We start from the raw sequence: 16,002 nt of genomic DNA, 5'->3' as shown, positions 1-16,002 counted from the left end.
TTTTTCTTTGCAAGATTCTCTTTCTTTCCTGGACAAAGGCAAAATCACTTGCTGTTGAATCGGCCATAAATTTACTCCAAGTTTCTTAAAAAGCCACATACAGAAACCCATATTTTTTCTGCTCATTTCTCTGAACAGAGCACGGTGAACTATCAAAGGGTAAGGCTACTCCAAGACAAACGTTACACTTTTATACTAAAATGTCTGGATTTATGTATAGTCCTAGACTAATAACATCTGTTGGCGAGTCAAGTGTGGAGCAAGATCATCGGGTGTAGGTCTTGGAAGCTTTTTACTCAAAACTTGTCCATGAATTCAGGTACATAAGCTCTGTTCTGAGACAGTTGGGGGGGCTGAACTGAAGGCAGCATCAAACGTTTCAGTCTTCCTTCTGGAATAGTTGATAGGTTGGCTGATCTTTTCCAGCTTTGGAGGTTCTTTACTATCGACCCATCATTCCTACTTCAAAGATGCCAGATGCTGCAACTTACTCTTTTGCAAGTTCTGCTTATATTCCTAGATGGCAGCTCTCACCTAAAAATAAACAAACCTTGCAAAAGGCAAAAAAAGTACCAAACCCATTTTAGTAGCTTTGATTTAATGGAAGTGAAAGTTTAAAACAAATTAAAAATTGTGGGAGATTAAATTCAATTTTTCATGGTTAAGTCCACAGCATACTTTGCGTTTTGTGTAAAAAAAGTTACTTAGTGGAATATTAATACAAAGTTAAACATTCAATATAAAATTATAAATTTTAATGTTGCTGAAAAGACTAGAAAAACTTTCAGCTTGGGAATATTACTTCTTGTTGCAAACTATAAATTAAAACTTTTAAATACAAAATATAAATGTAGTGATCTACATCTGAAATGTTTAGATAGCTGCAGATTAGTACTCTGCTGTCTTTATAGAAAGTTTACTTTCAAGCATGTTCCGAAATACATTAAGTATAATAAATTCATTTGTAACTTTACTACATCATATATAAACTATCTGAATTTATAATCATGTACATTTATCTTCCGTCAAATCATCAAAACAGGAATGCCAATTGCATAAATAAAACTAACAGCAGCATACATCATGCTTAGCACTGTTCAACATTAGAATTAAAACTTTGCTTTTGAAAAGGACCCTAAATTTTAAATAGGCCAAAGCATGCAATGAAAAGAGTGAAATGTTCAGAGGAAAAAAAAATGAAAAATGAAAACCTCAAATGTGAATATAAAATGGTAATTATTCGTGCAGGACACAATCAAGGAACAAAAGAGCACATTAAGATTAATCAGAATAATTTTTTTAACTGACAAACAATGTTAACTAGGAAACAGAATAATTCAATGTTCGGCCATTAAATTCAGGGGTAACAACATGTTGGGTTGTGGAAGCTTGTGTTAACTAGTTTATTTTTTCTATTTCATCAGTAATAAGACATTAAAAAAAAACAAAGCCATACTCCAATTCCAAAATCAAAGTGCTGTATTTTGACTATTCACACAGGCAGCACCATTAAGAATAATTGCAGTTAAATAAGCTTCAGCCAATTAAAGCTTAGCAAAGGTTGAACTTGTACTATGGCACACAACACCCACACGCCCGCATTAAACTATCAAATGATGTGCTTTCAGTTCTGTGTACTAGGCTAGTTAACGTATTACATTGAAACTCATCAAAAAATGTAAACTTTGAGAAGCCAATTGAATTCCTGAATTAACACTATATTTGAAAGCATGTGCAGATCATCTACCGGGGCCAAAGAAATGAAACATGTGTATGCTTTTCATTTGAATTGTGGAGAATGAAAAAGAAACAAATGGAAGCACTCCAAAATTACAGCATTTCCAATTTGAGCTGCATTTTATTTTGCTGCTTCAAACCTAATGTGACAGTGTGCCACAGAATAAGGTTCCTGTCTAAAAAGTTTTACCACACTGCAGGTACAGAGAACTCATAGGCCACATAATTTGGAAGTTGACAAAACATTTTGCAGAATGATGCAATCATGCCAAACCGTACATGAAAGAATGTATCTCCAAAAACTGGTACACATTTTAAATTATTGCAGGTTTTGTTTAACATTTCAGTTAGAGGCTCTCCCCTGCTAAAATATTTAGATGTCACCAAAGAGAAGAAACTGTTTTAAAATGTTGACACAAACAGCTGTCATTTCCCTTGTGATGGAGGGCACATTGTTAATACACCACAAATCTTGTAGCAGTTTGGTTTTCTTCAGATTAAAGCTGTGTCTTGGGACAAATGCAGCAACAAAACACAAACCAGTTGATCAAAAAGCACTTCTGCCATAGCTCTGGTAGTTTTCAGGGCCAACCAACAGCAGTTCAGCCATTCTCAGTTCTTAAGGTTTACATCACTGCATCTTTTCCTTATTGTATTATTGCAGAAGCCTAAATTGCATCAAGCCAATTTGCTGACAACTGCTTGGTTGAGTGTATTAAGCTGATTGGTCCATTTATCTAATGCAGTATATCGAGCCCCGCCTCTTTTCTGATGATCCAATTCCAGCAATTGGTTGACTTGATCAATCCGACCATGAATAGTACTGGAAACAAAATGAAACATTTTTCAGTAGATTGAATTGAACATGTTAAAATACTTGTGACATTGTAACATAATACATTGTAACTGTATTATGAAGCATGTTAGTGTTCCAAGTTAATAAATTAAATGGAATAGGCATGGATTGACATCTTCTATTCATTCACGGGATTCAGGCGGCACGGTGGCGCAGTGGTTAGCACTGCTGTCTCAGTGTCGAGGACCTGGGTTTGATCTCGGCCCTGGGTCACTGTCTGTGTGGAGTTTGCACATTCTCCCAGTGTCTGCGTGGGTCTCACTCCCACAACTCAACCCAAAGATGTGCAGGGTAGGTGGATTGGCCAGGCTAAACTGCCCCTTAATTGGAAAAAAATTAATTGGGCACTAAATTTATTAATGAAAAAAAAAATTTAATGGGATTTGGATGTTGGTGCCTGGGCCAGCATTTAATGTCCATCCCTAATTGCCCTTGAAGTGAGTGTCTTGCTTGGCCATTTGAGAGGGCATTTAAGAATCTACTACATTGCTGTGGACCTTGGGTCACATGTAGGCCAGATCAGGTAAGGATGGCAGTTGTCCTTCCGTAAAAGGACATGAGCGAACCAGCAGGTTTTTACAACAATCGAAACAATGGTTTCACGATCATCATTTATTGAATTCAAATTTCGCGTTCTGCCATGGTGGGACTTGAACCTGGGTCCCCAGGACATTAAGCCCGGGTCTCTCGGTTATTAGTCCAGTGACAGTACCACTACACCTCTGCCTCCCGTGAACTTCCAGGCAATCAATAGGTGTAAATAAAATGTTACCAATTTGAAAACAGAGAAATATCACGTTCTTGCTGTAACTGATAGTCTACAGCAGTCTTGTGCGGCACCTCAAGAAAATGGACATTGCTCGATAACGTCTTTGCCACTCCATATCCACTTACCTGCACTCAGGCCAGGGAAAAGGTAAGTGGATGGGGTTTAGTGGGTGGAAGGTTGGATTGAGTCAGGGGGACTTCTAGCCGGATAAAAGTGCCCTGGGGGCGCAGGAGGGTGGGGGGACCCCCGTGTGGGGACTGGTCGGAGTCTTTAAGATGGTTACGCTGAAATTAGAAGTCCTGTTATTTCTCGTAACTCTTTCAGAGTAACCATTAGTGTTAACACTGGCTGAACCATACAAAGTTAGCTCGCTTTGTCGGATTGTTCCCAATGCCATTGTCTCGGGGAAGTTGATGCCTCTGAAAAATTGCCCTGTAAACCCTTACCTGGGCCTTCAGAGAGGGAATCCCCAGTGCATCTTTAGGGTATCCCCTTAAATCCGATGTTGGGGAGCCAGGAAGTTATTTTGAGTGTCATCTGTAGCTCAGTTGGGAGCATGTTTGCCTCTGAAGCACAAGATCCTGAGTTGCCACTTCAGACACCAGGGTTTGAGCACTCCACTGTCAGAGATGCCATTTTTTTGGATGAAGCATTAACTGAAGCCTCATCAGCCTGCTAAGGTCGATGTAACAATTCTGAGGCACCATTTCGAAGTCAAGGAGGGGAGTTCTCCCTGGAGTCATGGCTGTTATTTATCCCTCAATAAACAAACATCACAAAAAGCCGTACATATGGTTGCTGTGTTCAGGGCTTGGGAGCCCAAATTAGCTGCCGCATTACAACAGTAACTACACGTCTAGAGATAGTAAAAAGCACGACGGAGATGCAAGTCTTTTTTTTTACAAAAATCGAACGTACTTGTCCAATATGCACTGCACCAACAAGCTTTCTACATCAGCTACATCTATGTTCAACTCCTGGGGAGGGGGAAAAAACAAGATTAATAAAAATAAACAAGGGAATACAGAAAATGTTACACTTCCCTATGAAAACTAATTGGATGTCAATGTTTGACTTGCTGACCAATCAAAGTTTGATTTATGCGTGGACCATTTGGAAAGGACTGCAGAATTAAATGGAGGTGTTTGTTAAAAGTGTAAAGAATCAAATGGGGAAATAAAGATAGCATGGATTAGATTCTAATTCAACTCATCTCATCCTATTAATAGCCTCATGTGCTTCCTTTCCGACAACATGCAAACATTTTCAACATCCTATCCATAAAGGGGCTGGTTTAGCACAGGGCTAAAGAGCTGGCTTTTAAAGCAGACCAAGGCAGACCAGCAGCACGGTTCAATTCCCGTACCAGCCTCCCCGAACAGGCGCCGGAATTTGGCGACTAGGGGCTTTTCAACATCCTCTTCCAAAGCTGCTCTACGATTAGAATAAGAGATGATCCAAATTCTTTCCGCTGCTTCATGATCAGCAAGGTGATCTTTGTTGTCTCTTTTCCATCATTCAATTGCCCAGTTTACCAATTATTCAGTATTTATACTCGATAGCAACCACAAAATCCGATATCAAATTTCCAATCTCTATATAAGCGCTTTACATTTGGTTAGCACTAATTTATTTTAAATTGGCTTGGTAAAAAATGACATTGGTCTAATACCCATGACCGGAGGTAATTAACTCAAAGGCTGAAATATAGATGACTGAGCACCTAGACTTCGGTTTCAGATGAATATGAATAAAAGTTAACATTGACAGTAAAATGTGATCTCACCTTGGAAATAAATGGTATATGTATCCTAGTGTAAGGCTTTATTAATTTTATCAGGACTTGAGTTCTGATATTCCTCAGTAGCTCTATGAAAAAAAAGAATCCATTATCACAAAATGTCCTAACGTTTAGAACAAAGAATACACACAGAAGTAATTGCACTTGGTTGGACAGTACAACCTCACTATCAACAGTAAACATTGGCTTCTGAACTTCATGTTACATTGTACAGCTTTATAATTTACTGCAGCTTACAAAATGACTATTTTATCAAAGAACTTTGTTCTGTGTAATACATATTTAGTCTGTTTTCCACACTGATAAGAGGGGCAGCACAGTGGTTAGCACAGCTGTTTCCCAGCTCCAGGGCCCCAGGTTCGATTCCCGGCTTGGGTCACTGTCTGTGCGGAGTCTGCACGTTCTCCCTGTATATGTGTGTGTTTCCTCCGGGTGCTCCGGTTTCCTCCCATAGTCCAAAGATGTGCAGGTTAAGTGGATTGGCCATGCTAAATTGCTCTTATAGTGTCCAAAAAGTGGGGCTTACTGGGTTACAGGGATAGGGTAGATACGTGGGCTTGAGTAGGGTGCTCTTTGTAAGGGCCGGTGCAGACTCGATGGGCCAAATGGCCTCCTTCCGGAATGAATGAAATAAAAATCGCTTGTCGCAAGTAGGCTTCAAATTAAGTTACTGTGAAAAGCCCTTAGTCGCCACATTCCGGCACCTGTTCGGGGAGGGTGGTACGGGAATTGAACCATGCTGCTGGCCTGCCTTGGTCTGCTTTAAAAGCCAGCTCTGTAGCCCTGTGCTAAAACAGTCCCATTATAGATGAAATCTATGAATTTCAGTACAAAAGTAAGACCTGGGTTTTAGAAGGTAGCTGGACAAAGAGAGCAGATACAGCTCAAAGTGGGCAAGTGCAGTGCAATAAGGAAACTAAAATAGTGTGTATGTGTGAAATTCAATAGTTATATGGTGCACCGATCAGAAGAACAACAAATCTCCCCTTTCTAGCTGTGGGATATTGAACAATAAAATAAACCATAAATGTTGGAAAATTTTCAAATAAAACAGAAAATGCTGGAAACATTGAACATCTGTGGAAACGGGAACATAGGGTCAACAATTCAGACTGACCACCTGTATTTTTAGCATTTTCTGTTTTTAGTCCTCTGATATTGCCCATCTGTATTACTGATATGACAGAGTAAATCTAGGACAAAACATTGAAACATCTCATCCTATGTGGTTCAGTTCCATAAACCAGCACATTAACCGATACAGCTATCGGAGAGTTAGAAAACAACAAGAACGGTGGTTAAGATCTGTTCATTTGGACATGAAGTGGAAACCAGTCCAGGTGCCTTAAAAATCATCTTAAATTTTTCAGCATAGTATGATGGTTTCTTGATATTTACCAGACAGATTCCTGGGATGGCGGGATTGATGTTTTAAGGAGAGATTGAGTCAGTCGGGATTATATTCACTGGAGTTTAAAAGAATAAATGGTGGTGGTCTGGCGGGGGAGAGCGAGAGAGAGAAGAGTTGAGATTTCATAGAAACCTACAAAATTCTAACAGGACTAGACAGGGTAGATGCAGGAAGGATGTTGCTGATGGCGGGGGACTTACTGATGGCGGGGGACTCCAGGACTTGGGGTCCAAGGCTAAGGATACAGGGTAAACCATTTAGGATTCATATTCAAATATTCAAAAAGGGAGGTAGAGAGAAAGCAGGGAATTATAGACCAGTAAGCCTAACATCGGTAGTGGGGAAAATGCTTGAATCCATTATCAAGGACTTTATAGCGGAACATTTAGAAAGCAGTGGCAGGATCAGTCAGAGTCAGCATGGATTTATAAAGGGAAAATCATGCTTGACAAATCTGTTGGAATTCTTTGAAGGAGTAACCAGTACAGTCGACAATGGGGAAGCCAGTCGATGTGGTATATTTGGACTTTCAGTAGGCGTTTGACAAAGTCCGCATAAGAGATTATTGTGCAAAATTAAGGCACATGGGATTGGGGGAAATGTATTGAGGTGGATAGAAAACTGGTTGGCAGAGAAGAAATAAAGAGTAGGGATTAATGGGTCCTTTTTAAATTGGCAGGCAGTAATTACTGGGGTATCACAGGGATCGGTGCTGGGACCCCAGGTATTCACCATATATATTAATGAATTGGATGAGGGAACAAAATGTAACATCTCAAAGTTTGCAGATGATACTAAATTAGGTGGGAGGATGAATTGTGACGAGGATGCAGCGATTCTACAGCAGGATCTGGACAGGTTGAGCGAGTGGGCAAATCAATGGCAGATGCAGTATAATTTGGATAAGTGCGAGGTTATTCACTTTGGAAGCAAATACAGGAAGGCAGATTACTACCTGAATGTTTGGAAATTGGGAGAGGGGAGTGTGCAGCGGGACCTGGGTGTCCTTATGCACCATATCGCTGAAGGTAGGCATGCAGGCACAGCAGGTGGTAAAGAAGGCTAATGGTATGCTGGCCTTCATTGCGAGAGATTGAGAAGCAGGGATGTGTTGCTGAAATTGTACAGGGCCTTGGTGAGGCCACACATGGAGTATTGTGTGCAGTTTTGATCTCCTTCTCTGAGGAAGGATGTTCTTGCTCTCGAGGGGGTGCAGCGACGGTTTACCAGACTGATTCCAGGGATGGAGGGACTGTCATATGAGGAGAGATTGAGTAGGTTGAGATTGTTCTTGCTGGAGTTCAGAAGAATGAGGGGTAATCTCATAGAGACTTATAAAATTCTAACAGGACTAGACAGGAAAGATGTTACCAATGATGGATGTGTCCGGAACCAGGGGTCACAGTCTGAGGATTCAGGGTAAACCATTTCGGACAGAGATAAAGAGACATTTCTTCACACCGTTTTAGATGTGTACCTATAACAACCTCTGAACGAGAAATCCAACCACTTCTGAGATCCACCCATTTCTGCTTGAAACTCCAGGAAACATGTAGAACTCCATCATGTCCAAGGGACACAAACTTAAGTACAGCTGGCTACTAATTAGTTTACTCATGAATCATCAGATCTGTGAGGATCACAGTAACCACTGTTGCTTTTCTCTTCCAAAACCTTTTATTACATATTTTATAAAGTAAAAGTAACCGTAGTACCAACCATCTACCTAGATCTTTTAGTGTTGTGCACTCCAAAAGTATGTGCATGGAGCTCTTTGTCTGCAATATTGAGAACACCTGTTCCACTGCCCCTCGATCAGCACCCCCTCTCCTTGCTGACAAATAAAAACAACCTGTATGTTTAATCCCAACCTAACCCTGAACTACTGTTGTTCTCTAGACTATCTCTATTAATCACGATGTTCTGGAGTTTACCTTGTCGAGAAGACACGCTTTTTGCTACTGGCCCAGATGTTGATAAAACGGTGCCCACCTAACTCCCCCTTTTTTGGCCCACAATCCGGCTAACATTGTAAGTGGTTCCCTCTGCTCAAGAACTGTCTTCTTTCCTTTCAAAGCTTCCATCAAGGCCCCCCCCCCCATCACACCTCTGACCTTTAAAATCATATTCCCATTTCCAACCTCCTTTTCCACTTCAGAATTAGATAATAGAACATAGAATCCCTACAGTGCAGGAGGTGGCTATTTGGTCCATTGAGTCTGTACCAGCCCTCCAAAAGAGCACCCCATCTAGGCCCACAAGCCCACCCTATCCCTGTAACCCGTAATCCCGTGCATTGATCATAGCCAATCCATCTAACCTGCACATCTTTGAGCTGTGGGAGGAAACTGGAGCACCCAGAGGATACCCATGCAGACATGGGAAGAACATGCAAACTCTACAGTCACCAAAGATTGGAATTGAACCAGGTACGGCAGCATTGCTAACCACTGTGCCGCCCTGAATATGTTGTTACTTCTCAAATCCATTTCCATCTTTCATGCAACTCCACATTTCTCTTCAATCAGATTTTTATTTCATTTTTTCGTGGGATGTGGGCACTGCTAGCAAGGCCAGCATTTGTTGTCCATCCCTATTTGCTCTCAAGAAAGTGGTAGTGACCTGCCATGCAGTCCATTTGGTGTATGTACACAGCAGCACAGTTCCCACCCTGCCACAAGCACTACAATGGCCCTGATCAAAATCACAAACTGAATTGTCCTAGACAGGTGTATTATTTATCCTTGACCTCTCTGAACCTCTGGCATGGTCAATCATATTTTACTCCATTGTCCAGCTCAGTGGGACTACCTGTGGTTATCCCACTTAAACCGGTCCAAAGCATCACCAGAACAGTACAAGCTAATAGCCCTGCATTGTTACCTATGGAGACAACCAAGGATCTATCTTTGCCTACACCTCATCTTGCTCTCTCACCTCCATGCAGCCCACGGTGACATGATGCCAGCTTCAGCGTGTACACTGATGATGACACCTGCTTTACTCTCCACCACCTTTCAATACTCTCCACCACCTTTCAACCTTTCCATTGCCCTTTTTAAAATCAGATTACGTATTTGACATCCAGTGCTTGATTAATATCAAGTTTTTACAGTTAAATATGGGAGGACTGAAACATTGTCTTCATCACCACACCACACCACACCCCAAACTCTTCCCTCACTACCAGCTCCAATTCCCTCCTTGGTCAATGTCTCAAAGTCAGTGAGACTTTTCAAATATCCAGTGTCCTTTTTGCTCCTTACCAATGCGGTCAACCGAATACCCCGTCCATCACAAAAACACATTCCGCTTTTGTAACATAGCTTGCCTCTGCCTATCTGCTGCTGATATCCTCATGCATGTCTTTTTGTGGCATCTGTTGCTCAGTTGATTGCACTTCGCCTCCAAGTCAGAAGGTTCCAAGTTCACCCCCATTCTGGGACACAAGTTCAAAAATAAAGACTTGCCCCAGTATGACTGAAGGAGTGCTGCACTGCCAGAGATGCCATCTTTCGGCAGTTTGAACAAAGGTCCTGTCTACTCCCTTGGGTGGACACAAAAGATTCCAAAACACGATTTCTCCTCGCCAATAGTTATCCATCAATCAAACTCACAAATACAGAGTATTTGGTCATTATCACATTGCTGTTTGTGGGAGCTTGCTGTGCACAAATTGGCTGTGCAAATACAAGAGTGAGTACACTTCAAATACTCAATTGACTAAAGTACTTTGAGACATTCAGTGTCTCACTGCAAAATTAATTCAGCAGCAGTTGGAAAAGGAACTAAACACCTTGAAGATGATTCGCTCCGGAGCACCAAAGTCACTTGATGGACCTAGCACTTGGGCTGTGGTGCCTTTAGGGAAGAATGGAAAGGAGTTGTGAAAGATGCTATATAAATACAAAGCTATATTTTTTTTGAGTTCCAGAGTTGACTACTCTGATGTTTGCTTGTCCACCCTTTTTAATAACTCCTTCTTTGGCTCAGTGCAACTTGTCTGATACTGCTTCTGGTAAACATTTTGGGATATTTTCCATGTTAAAAAACACTGAACAAATGCAAGTTGACATTTGCTTACCTTTTGGGCGTAAAAATCATATTAACTTATCTGAATGTCCTTAAGTTGAAACAGATTCAATTCAACTCATCCTGAAAGATGTGATTTGAAAAGGTATTCGGAACAACTTATATACGTTAAATGTAAATGAAAGAAATGACTAAAAGCTATGATTATGCACCCCTAATAAAAAAAAATTGGAGGGCCTCAACCGTAAAAGTCAAAGAATTGTGGCACTATGAGGCATGAATTTTTGAAAAGGTTAGGAATGGTGGGAAGCAGGGCAGCACGGTGGCGCAGTGGGTTAACACTGCTGCCTCACGGCACCGAGGTCCCAGGTTCGATCCCGGCTCTGGGTCAATGTCCGTGTGGAGTTTGCACATTCTCCCCGTGTTTGCGGGGTTTCGCCCCCACAACCCAAAGATGTGGTTAGGTGGATTGGCCACGCTAAATTGGCCCTTAATTGGAAAAAATGAATTGGGTACTCTAAATTTATTAAAAAAAAAGGAATGGTGGGAAGGGAGGAGTGGGAGAATATATGAACTTTGCAACTGCAAAATCTTCTGAACTTGTGCTGGTCTCCCACTATGTCATGATTCACATTTTTAAAAATAAATTTAGCGTACTGAATTCATTTTTTCCAATTAAGGGGCAATTTAGCATGGCCAATCTACCTATCCTGCACATCTTTGGGTTGTGGGGGCGAAACCCACGCAGACACGGGGAGAATGTGCAAACTCCACACGGACAGTGACCAGGATTCGGGATCGAACCCGAGACCACGGCACCGTGAGACAGCAGTGCTGACCACTGCACCATTGTGCTGGCCACATGATTCACATTTTTAAAAGAAAGCTCATCAAAGGGTTTCTCCAGAACTAATCCAGCTTGGTCATGGTTCTCCAGTGGATGAGAAATAGCGGAAGTAGTATTTATTTGCTGTATTTTTACAATATCTCTATGCATTATTGAGGGATGAAATCCCAATCTTTGCTATTTGATCAGCATTAGAATTGAACAGTTACATTACTAAAATCTGCATGTGTACAAAATATATCTAATAAATTGCTGGGAAGAATATCAATGAAACACAGAGATATTTCATAATCTACTAGTGTAGGATGCTAAAGGGTGTGCTCTTGTTTTCAGAAATTGCCTCGGTACATTAAAGTTTCTTGCTGCAATATGACACATTATTGCAACATACATACTTTGAAAAAGTAATGTTCACAGACAAACAGATTAGATTTTTCAAATACATGCATACAAACACTTTGCTTAACAAGTTACATATACGTTTGAACCATACCTTCTATGTGTTCCCTTATGAAGGGGTCATCCATGATATTACTGTGATTGGTTTTCAGAATCTTCTCAAATTCAGTGATGTCATTATTTTGATAGGCACTGAAAAACAGCATACTAGAATTTTTCTTCTTCAGAATTTTGTTTTTGTACTAGGAGCAGATCCTGACAGTCGGTAATATTAATAGTGTACCCCATTTATAATGTTTGCAATTTGCCTAAGCAATGATGTAAGCAAGGCCATTATTCCCAAATGAAATGCATGAAGAGTAATCCATGTTTCATGTTACAGTAGTTTCAGAACCTATTAGCATAATTAATTATGGGTGCAGAAAATACAAATTAACCAGAGTTTGATGATATCTGGAGTGACTGTACACAATCAACATCCTGGGGGTTACCATTGATCAGAAACTGAACTTATCTAGCCATATTAATACTGTGGCTACCAGGGCAGGTCAAAGACTGGGAATCCTACGAGTAGCTCATCTCCTGATTCCGCCAAAGCCTGTCCACCATCCACAAATCAGGAGCGTAATGGAATACTTAACTGGATTAGTACAGCTCCAACAGCGCTCATGAAGCTCGACACCATCCAGGACAAAGCAGCCCGCTTGATTGCTACCCCTTCCACAAACATTCAATCCCTCCACCACCGAGGAACAGTGGCAGCAGTGTGTACCCTCCACAAGATGCACTGCAGGAACTTGCCTAGGTTCCTTAGGCAGCACCTTCCAAACCCACGACCACTACCATCTCGAAGGACAAGAGCAGCAGATCCCTGGGAACCCCACCACTGAGGTTCCCCTTCAAGTCACTCACCACCCAGATTTGGAAATCTATCGCCGTTCCTTCACTGTCGCTGGGTCAAAATCCTGAAACCCCCTCGCTAACAGAACTGTGGGTGTACTTACACTTCAGGGACTGCAACGGTTCAAGAAGGCAAGTCACCATCACCTTCTGAATGGCAACTAGGGATGGGCAATAAATGCTGGCCTAACCAGGAACACCCACTTCCCGTAAGTCAATTAATTTTTTTTTGTTGATAACAACTAAAGTTTAAACTCTTAAACAGTAACTGAACCCAGTATTCTCTCATGCAATTTATTTAGTTCATTGATCAGGGAACTTATGTTAGCACAACTTTAAGCATTCAAAATAAAATACATTAGACACGGGTTAGAATTAACTTTAATCAAGACAGTCAAATCAGGTCACAGGGTTTAGCCCAATACAAATGATTTACATTACAAATCAACGCAATATACCAAAAAACACCAATTTATCTTCACTTCTAAATTACTGTAATTAAACTATATATTTCCCCCTTGTTCATTAGCAGGACTACAAGTAAATTCTTCAAAATGGAAGGAATGTACTCTCAAATTTATTTTTTGGTAGATATCCCAATCTCAATTATGACTTTTAAGCTAATTTAAAAGACCATTACAGCTTTTAGCTTGATATAAGAGTCAGCCAGAGTTCACAAAACTGAAACAGATGTAACCATCCACAAAATGTCTTGAGTTATAGTTTTAAGTAAAACTAGTCTAACATTTACTAAATATTAAAGCTTTTTTGCCAGAATTCTAGTTTTTAGATTTGAACCTTGTTCATCAAGTGGAAGTTAAATTTGAATCTAAATGTACCATAATCACATTTTGTTCAGTTAGAACTGTAGGCATGTAATTATGCATTTTGATATGCACGGTTTACTATCCTGTTTTTCATTTAATCAATTCCAGTCATTTCCATAAAGCTTCCTCAAATATCTAGAGAGGGCCCAGTAGATTAGAGTTGTATAATTTTCAATTTTCATATAATTCCTATAGTGCAGGAGGCAAGTTGGCCCTTCAAGTCTGCACCAACTCTCCGAAAGAACACTTCACCGAGACCCACTCCCCACCCTATCCCTGTAACCTTTTGCATTGATCATGCCCAATCAACCTAACTTGTATCATTGGACACCAAGGGGCAATTTAGCATTGCCAATCCACCTAAGCTGCAAGTCTTTGGACTGTGGGAGAACACCAGAGCACCCGGAGGAAACCCACGCAGACACCAGAGGGGGAGGAAGGAAGCAAAATATCGAGCCGAAGGGAGCCACAGGCTCAATCCACTAAAAGTCATTTTGAGAATATCAGGGCAATTAACTTATGGATATGGCAGTGGAGGCAAAGGTCCTGCACTCAATTGAGAAACAAATGATTACTATGTTTGGGAGAAGAAAGAAAGGTCTTACTAAAAAGAGCTCAGATCAGTCAAATCGCTTTCCTTAAATGCATCTATCTTAGATGGTTCTTCAAGCTCGATATGTTTTGCGTAACGGCAGCAATTTTATTTTCACCCAACTCTTCCAATGATATCATCAATTGCAGACTTGGATAGCAATACTTTCCTCCAACAAAAAGTACACACCCTAAACTGTAAATCAGGTCTCAACTTTAGAACAAAGAAAAGTACAGCACAGGAACAGGCCCTCCAAGCCTGTGCCGACCATGCTGCCTGTCTAAACTAAAATCTTCTACACTTCCTGGGTCTGTGTCCCTCTATTCCCATCCTATTCATATATTTGTCAAGATGCCCCTTAAATGTCACTATCGTCCCTGCTTCCACCACCTCCTCCGACAGCAAGTTCCAGGCACCCACTACCCTCGGTGTAAAAAAACGTGCCTCGTACATCTCCTCTAAACCTTGCCCCTCGCACCGTAAACCTATGCCCCCTAGTAATTGACCCCTCTACCCTGGGAATAAGCTTCTGACTATCCACTCTATCTATGCCCCTCATAATTTTGGTGACCACAATAGGTCACCCCTCAACCTCCGTCGTTCTAGTGATAACAAACCAAGTTTATTCAATCGCTCCTCATAACTAAAGCCCTCCATACCAAGCAACATCCTGATATATCCCTTCTGCACCCTCTCTAAAGCCTCCACATCTTTCTGGTAGTGTGGCGACCAGAATTGAACACTATACTCCAAGTGTGGCCTAACTAAGGTTACACGATACAGCTGCAACATGACTTGCCAATTTTTATACTCAATGCCCCGGCCAATGAAGGCAAGCATGCTGTATGCCTTCTTGACCACCTTCTCCACATATGTTGTCCCTTTCAGTGACCTGTACACCTAGATCTCTCTGACTTTCAATACTCTTGAGGGTTCTACCATTCACTGCATATTCCCTACCTGCATTAGACCTTCCAAAATGCATTTTAAATTATTTAATTTTGTTAGGTTTATAATTTACACAAAGCAACAGAAAAAAGTTATGTTTTCACGGTCTTCTACACGGAGTGACTTACCTTACTAAATTTGTCATTGCAAGAATCTCTGGATCGTTCTTGTATGGTTTGGCCTAAACAGAATAGAACTAGTAAGCATTGTCATAAAAAGATGGAAGAAAACTGAAGAAAACTTTAATTTAATTTCCAAACTTACCTCCTGAGAGTCAAAAGGATTAATTCCCGACTTCATCAACATGTTAGCCAATACCAAATATTTCAGGCAGGTGGTACGGCGAGGGCTTCCTGATTCGTCATAATTTTTGAATGCCTCAAAAAAATCAGTATGTGCCTTTTCAAACTCTCCTTCTCTTAAGTGCATCTTACCTCCACATTCTGCAACAAATTAGAGACAGCTTTAATGCCAAAAGATAGAAATTTTAATTGCACATTCCGGAACTGGTTTTAAATCCAGACCCTGCAGGTAAAGTTCAGTATGTAACTGAAAGGCCCACAAAACCCCTATTGAGCAATTTATTTAGATTTACCAAAATTATAAAATTCCATGTAAATTCATAGCTTTAAAAGAGACTAAATTCTGGTTGGCAAGTTTGTCCTCAGGATCTGAATATTTGATTTTCAGTTTATCACCCCAGTCAATGCCGCTGTTGCCACCTACTGGAGGTTGTGCTCTGTTGCCGTGAAAATGACATGTACACATGCTTTCATTACAAATCCCAACAATTCAAAGCAAACAATCAGACACTGGGAAATCTGCAACTTTCCACTTAAGACATAACTTACTGCCGGTACTGCAGCATAATGAGATTCCAGTA

The 16,002-nt window shown here is 40.8% G+C and overlaps 1 protein-coding gene across 3 annotated transcripts in view; it reads right to left on the bottom strand.

The window, feature by feature from the left end:
- Window positions 1-740: 740 nt before the first annotated feature.
- The window catches only part of cops2 (COP9 signalosome subunit 2), a 54,839-nt gene continuing 39,577 nt past the window's right edge, over window positions 741-16,002 (bottom strand). For all 3 annotated transcript variants that reach the window (XM_038813251.1, XM_038813252.1, XM_038813253.1), the window contains 6 exons: window positions 15,384-15,562; window positions 15,248-15,300; window positions 11,947-12,044; window positions 5,149-5,231; window positions 4,281-4,339; window positions 741-2,560 (listed from right to left, as the gene is read on the bottom strand). In XM_038813251.1, the coding sequence (XP_038669179.1) occupies window positions 2,416-2,560; window positions 4,281-4,339; window positions 5,149-5,231; window positions 11,947-12,044; window positions 15,248-15,300; window positions 15,384-15,562 (617 nt within the window). In that variant the 3' untranslated portion in view covers window positions 741-2,415. The remainder of the gene's footprint in view (window positions 2,561-4,280; window positions 4,340-5,148; window positions 5,232-11,946; window positions 12,045-15,247; window positions 15,301-15,383; window positions 15,563-16,002) is intronic.

The sequence above is a fragment of the Scyliorhinus canicula genome, chromosome 12 (genome assembly GCF_902713615.1).
Source record: "Scyliorhinus canicula chromosome 12, sScyCan1.1, whole genome shotgun sequence".
Taxonomy (NCBI): domain Eukaryota; kingdom Metazoa; phylum Chordata; class Chondrichthyes; order Carcharhiniformes; family Scyliorhinidae; genus Scyliorhinus; species Scyliorhinus canicula.
This window is presented reverse-complemented; position numbering and strand designations above follow the sequence as displayed.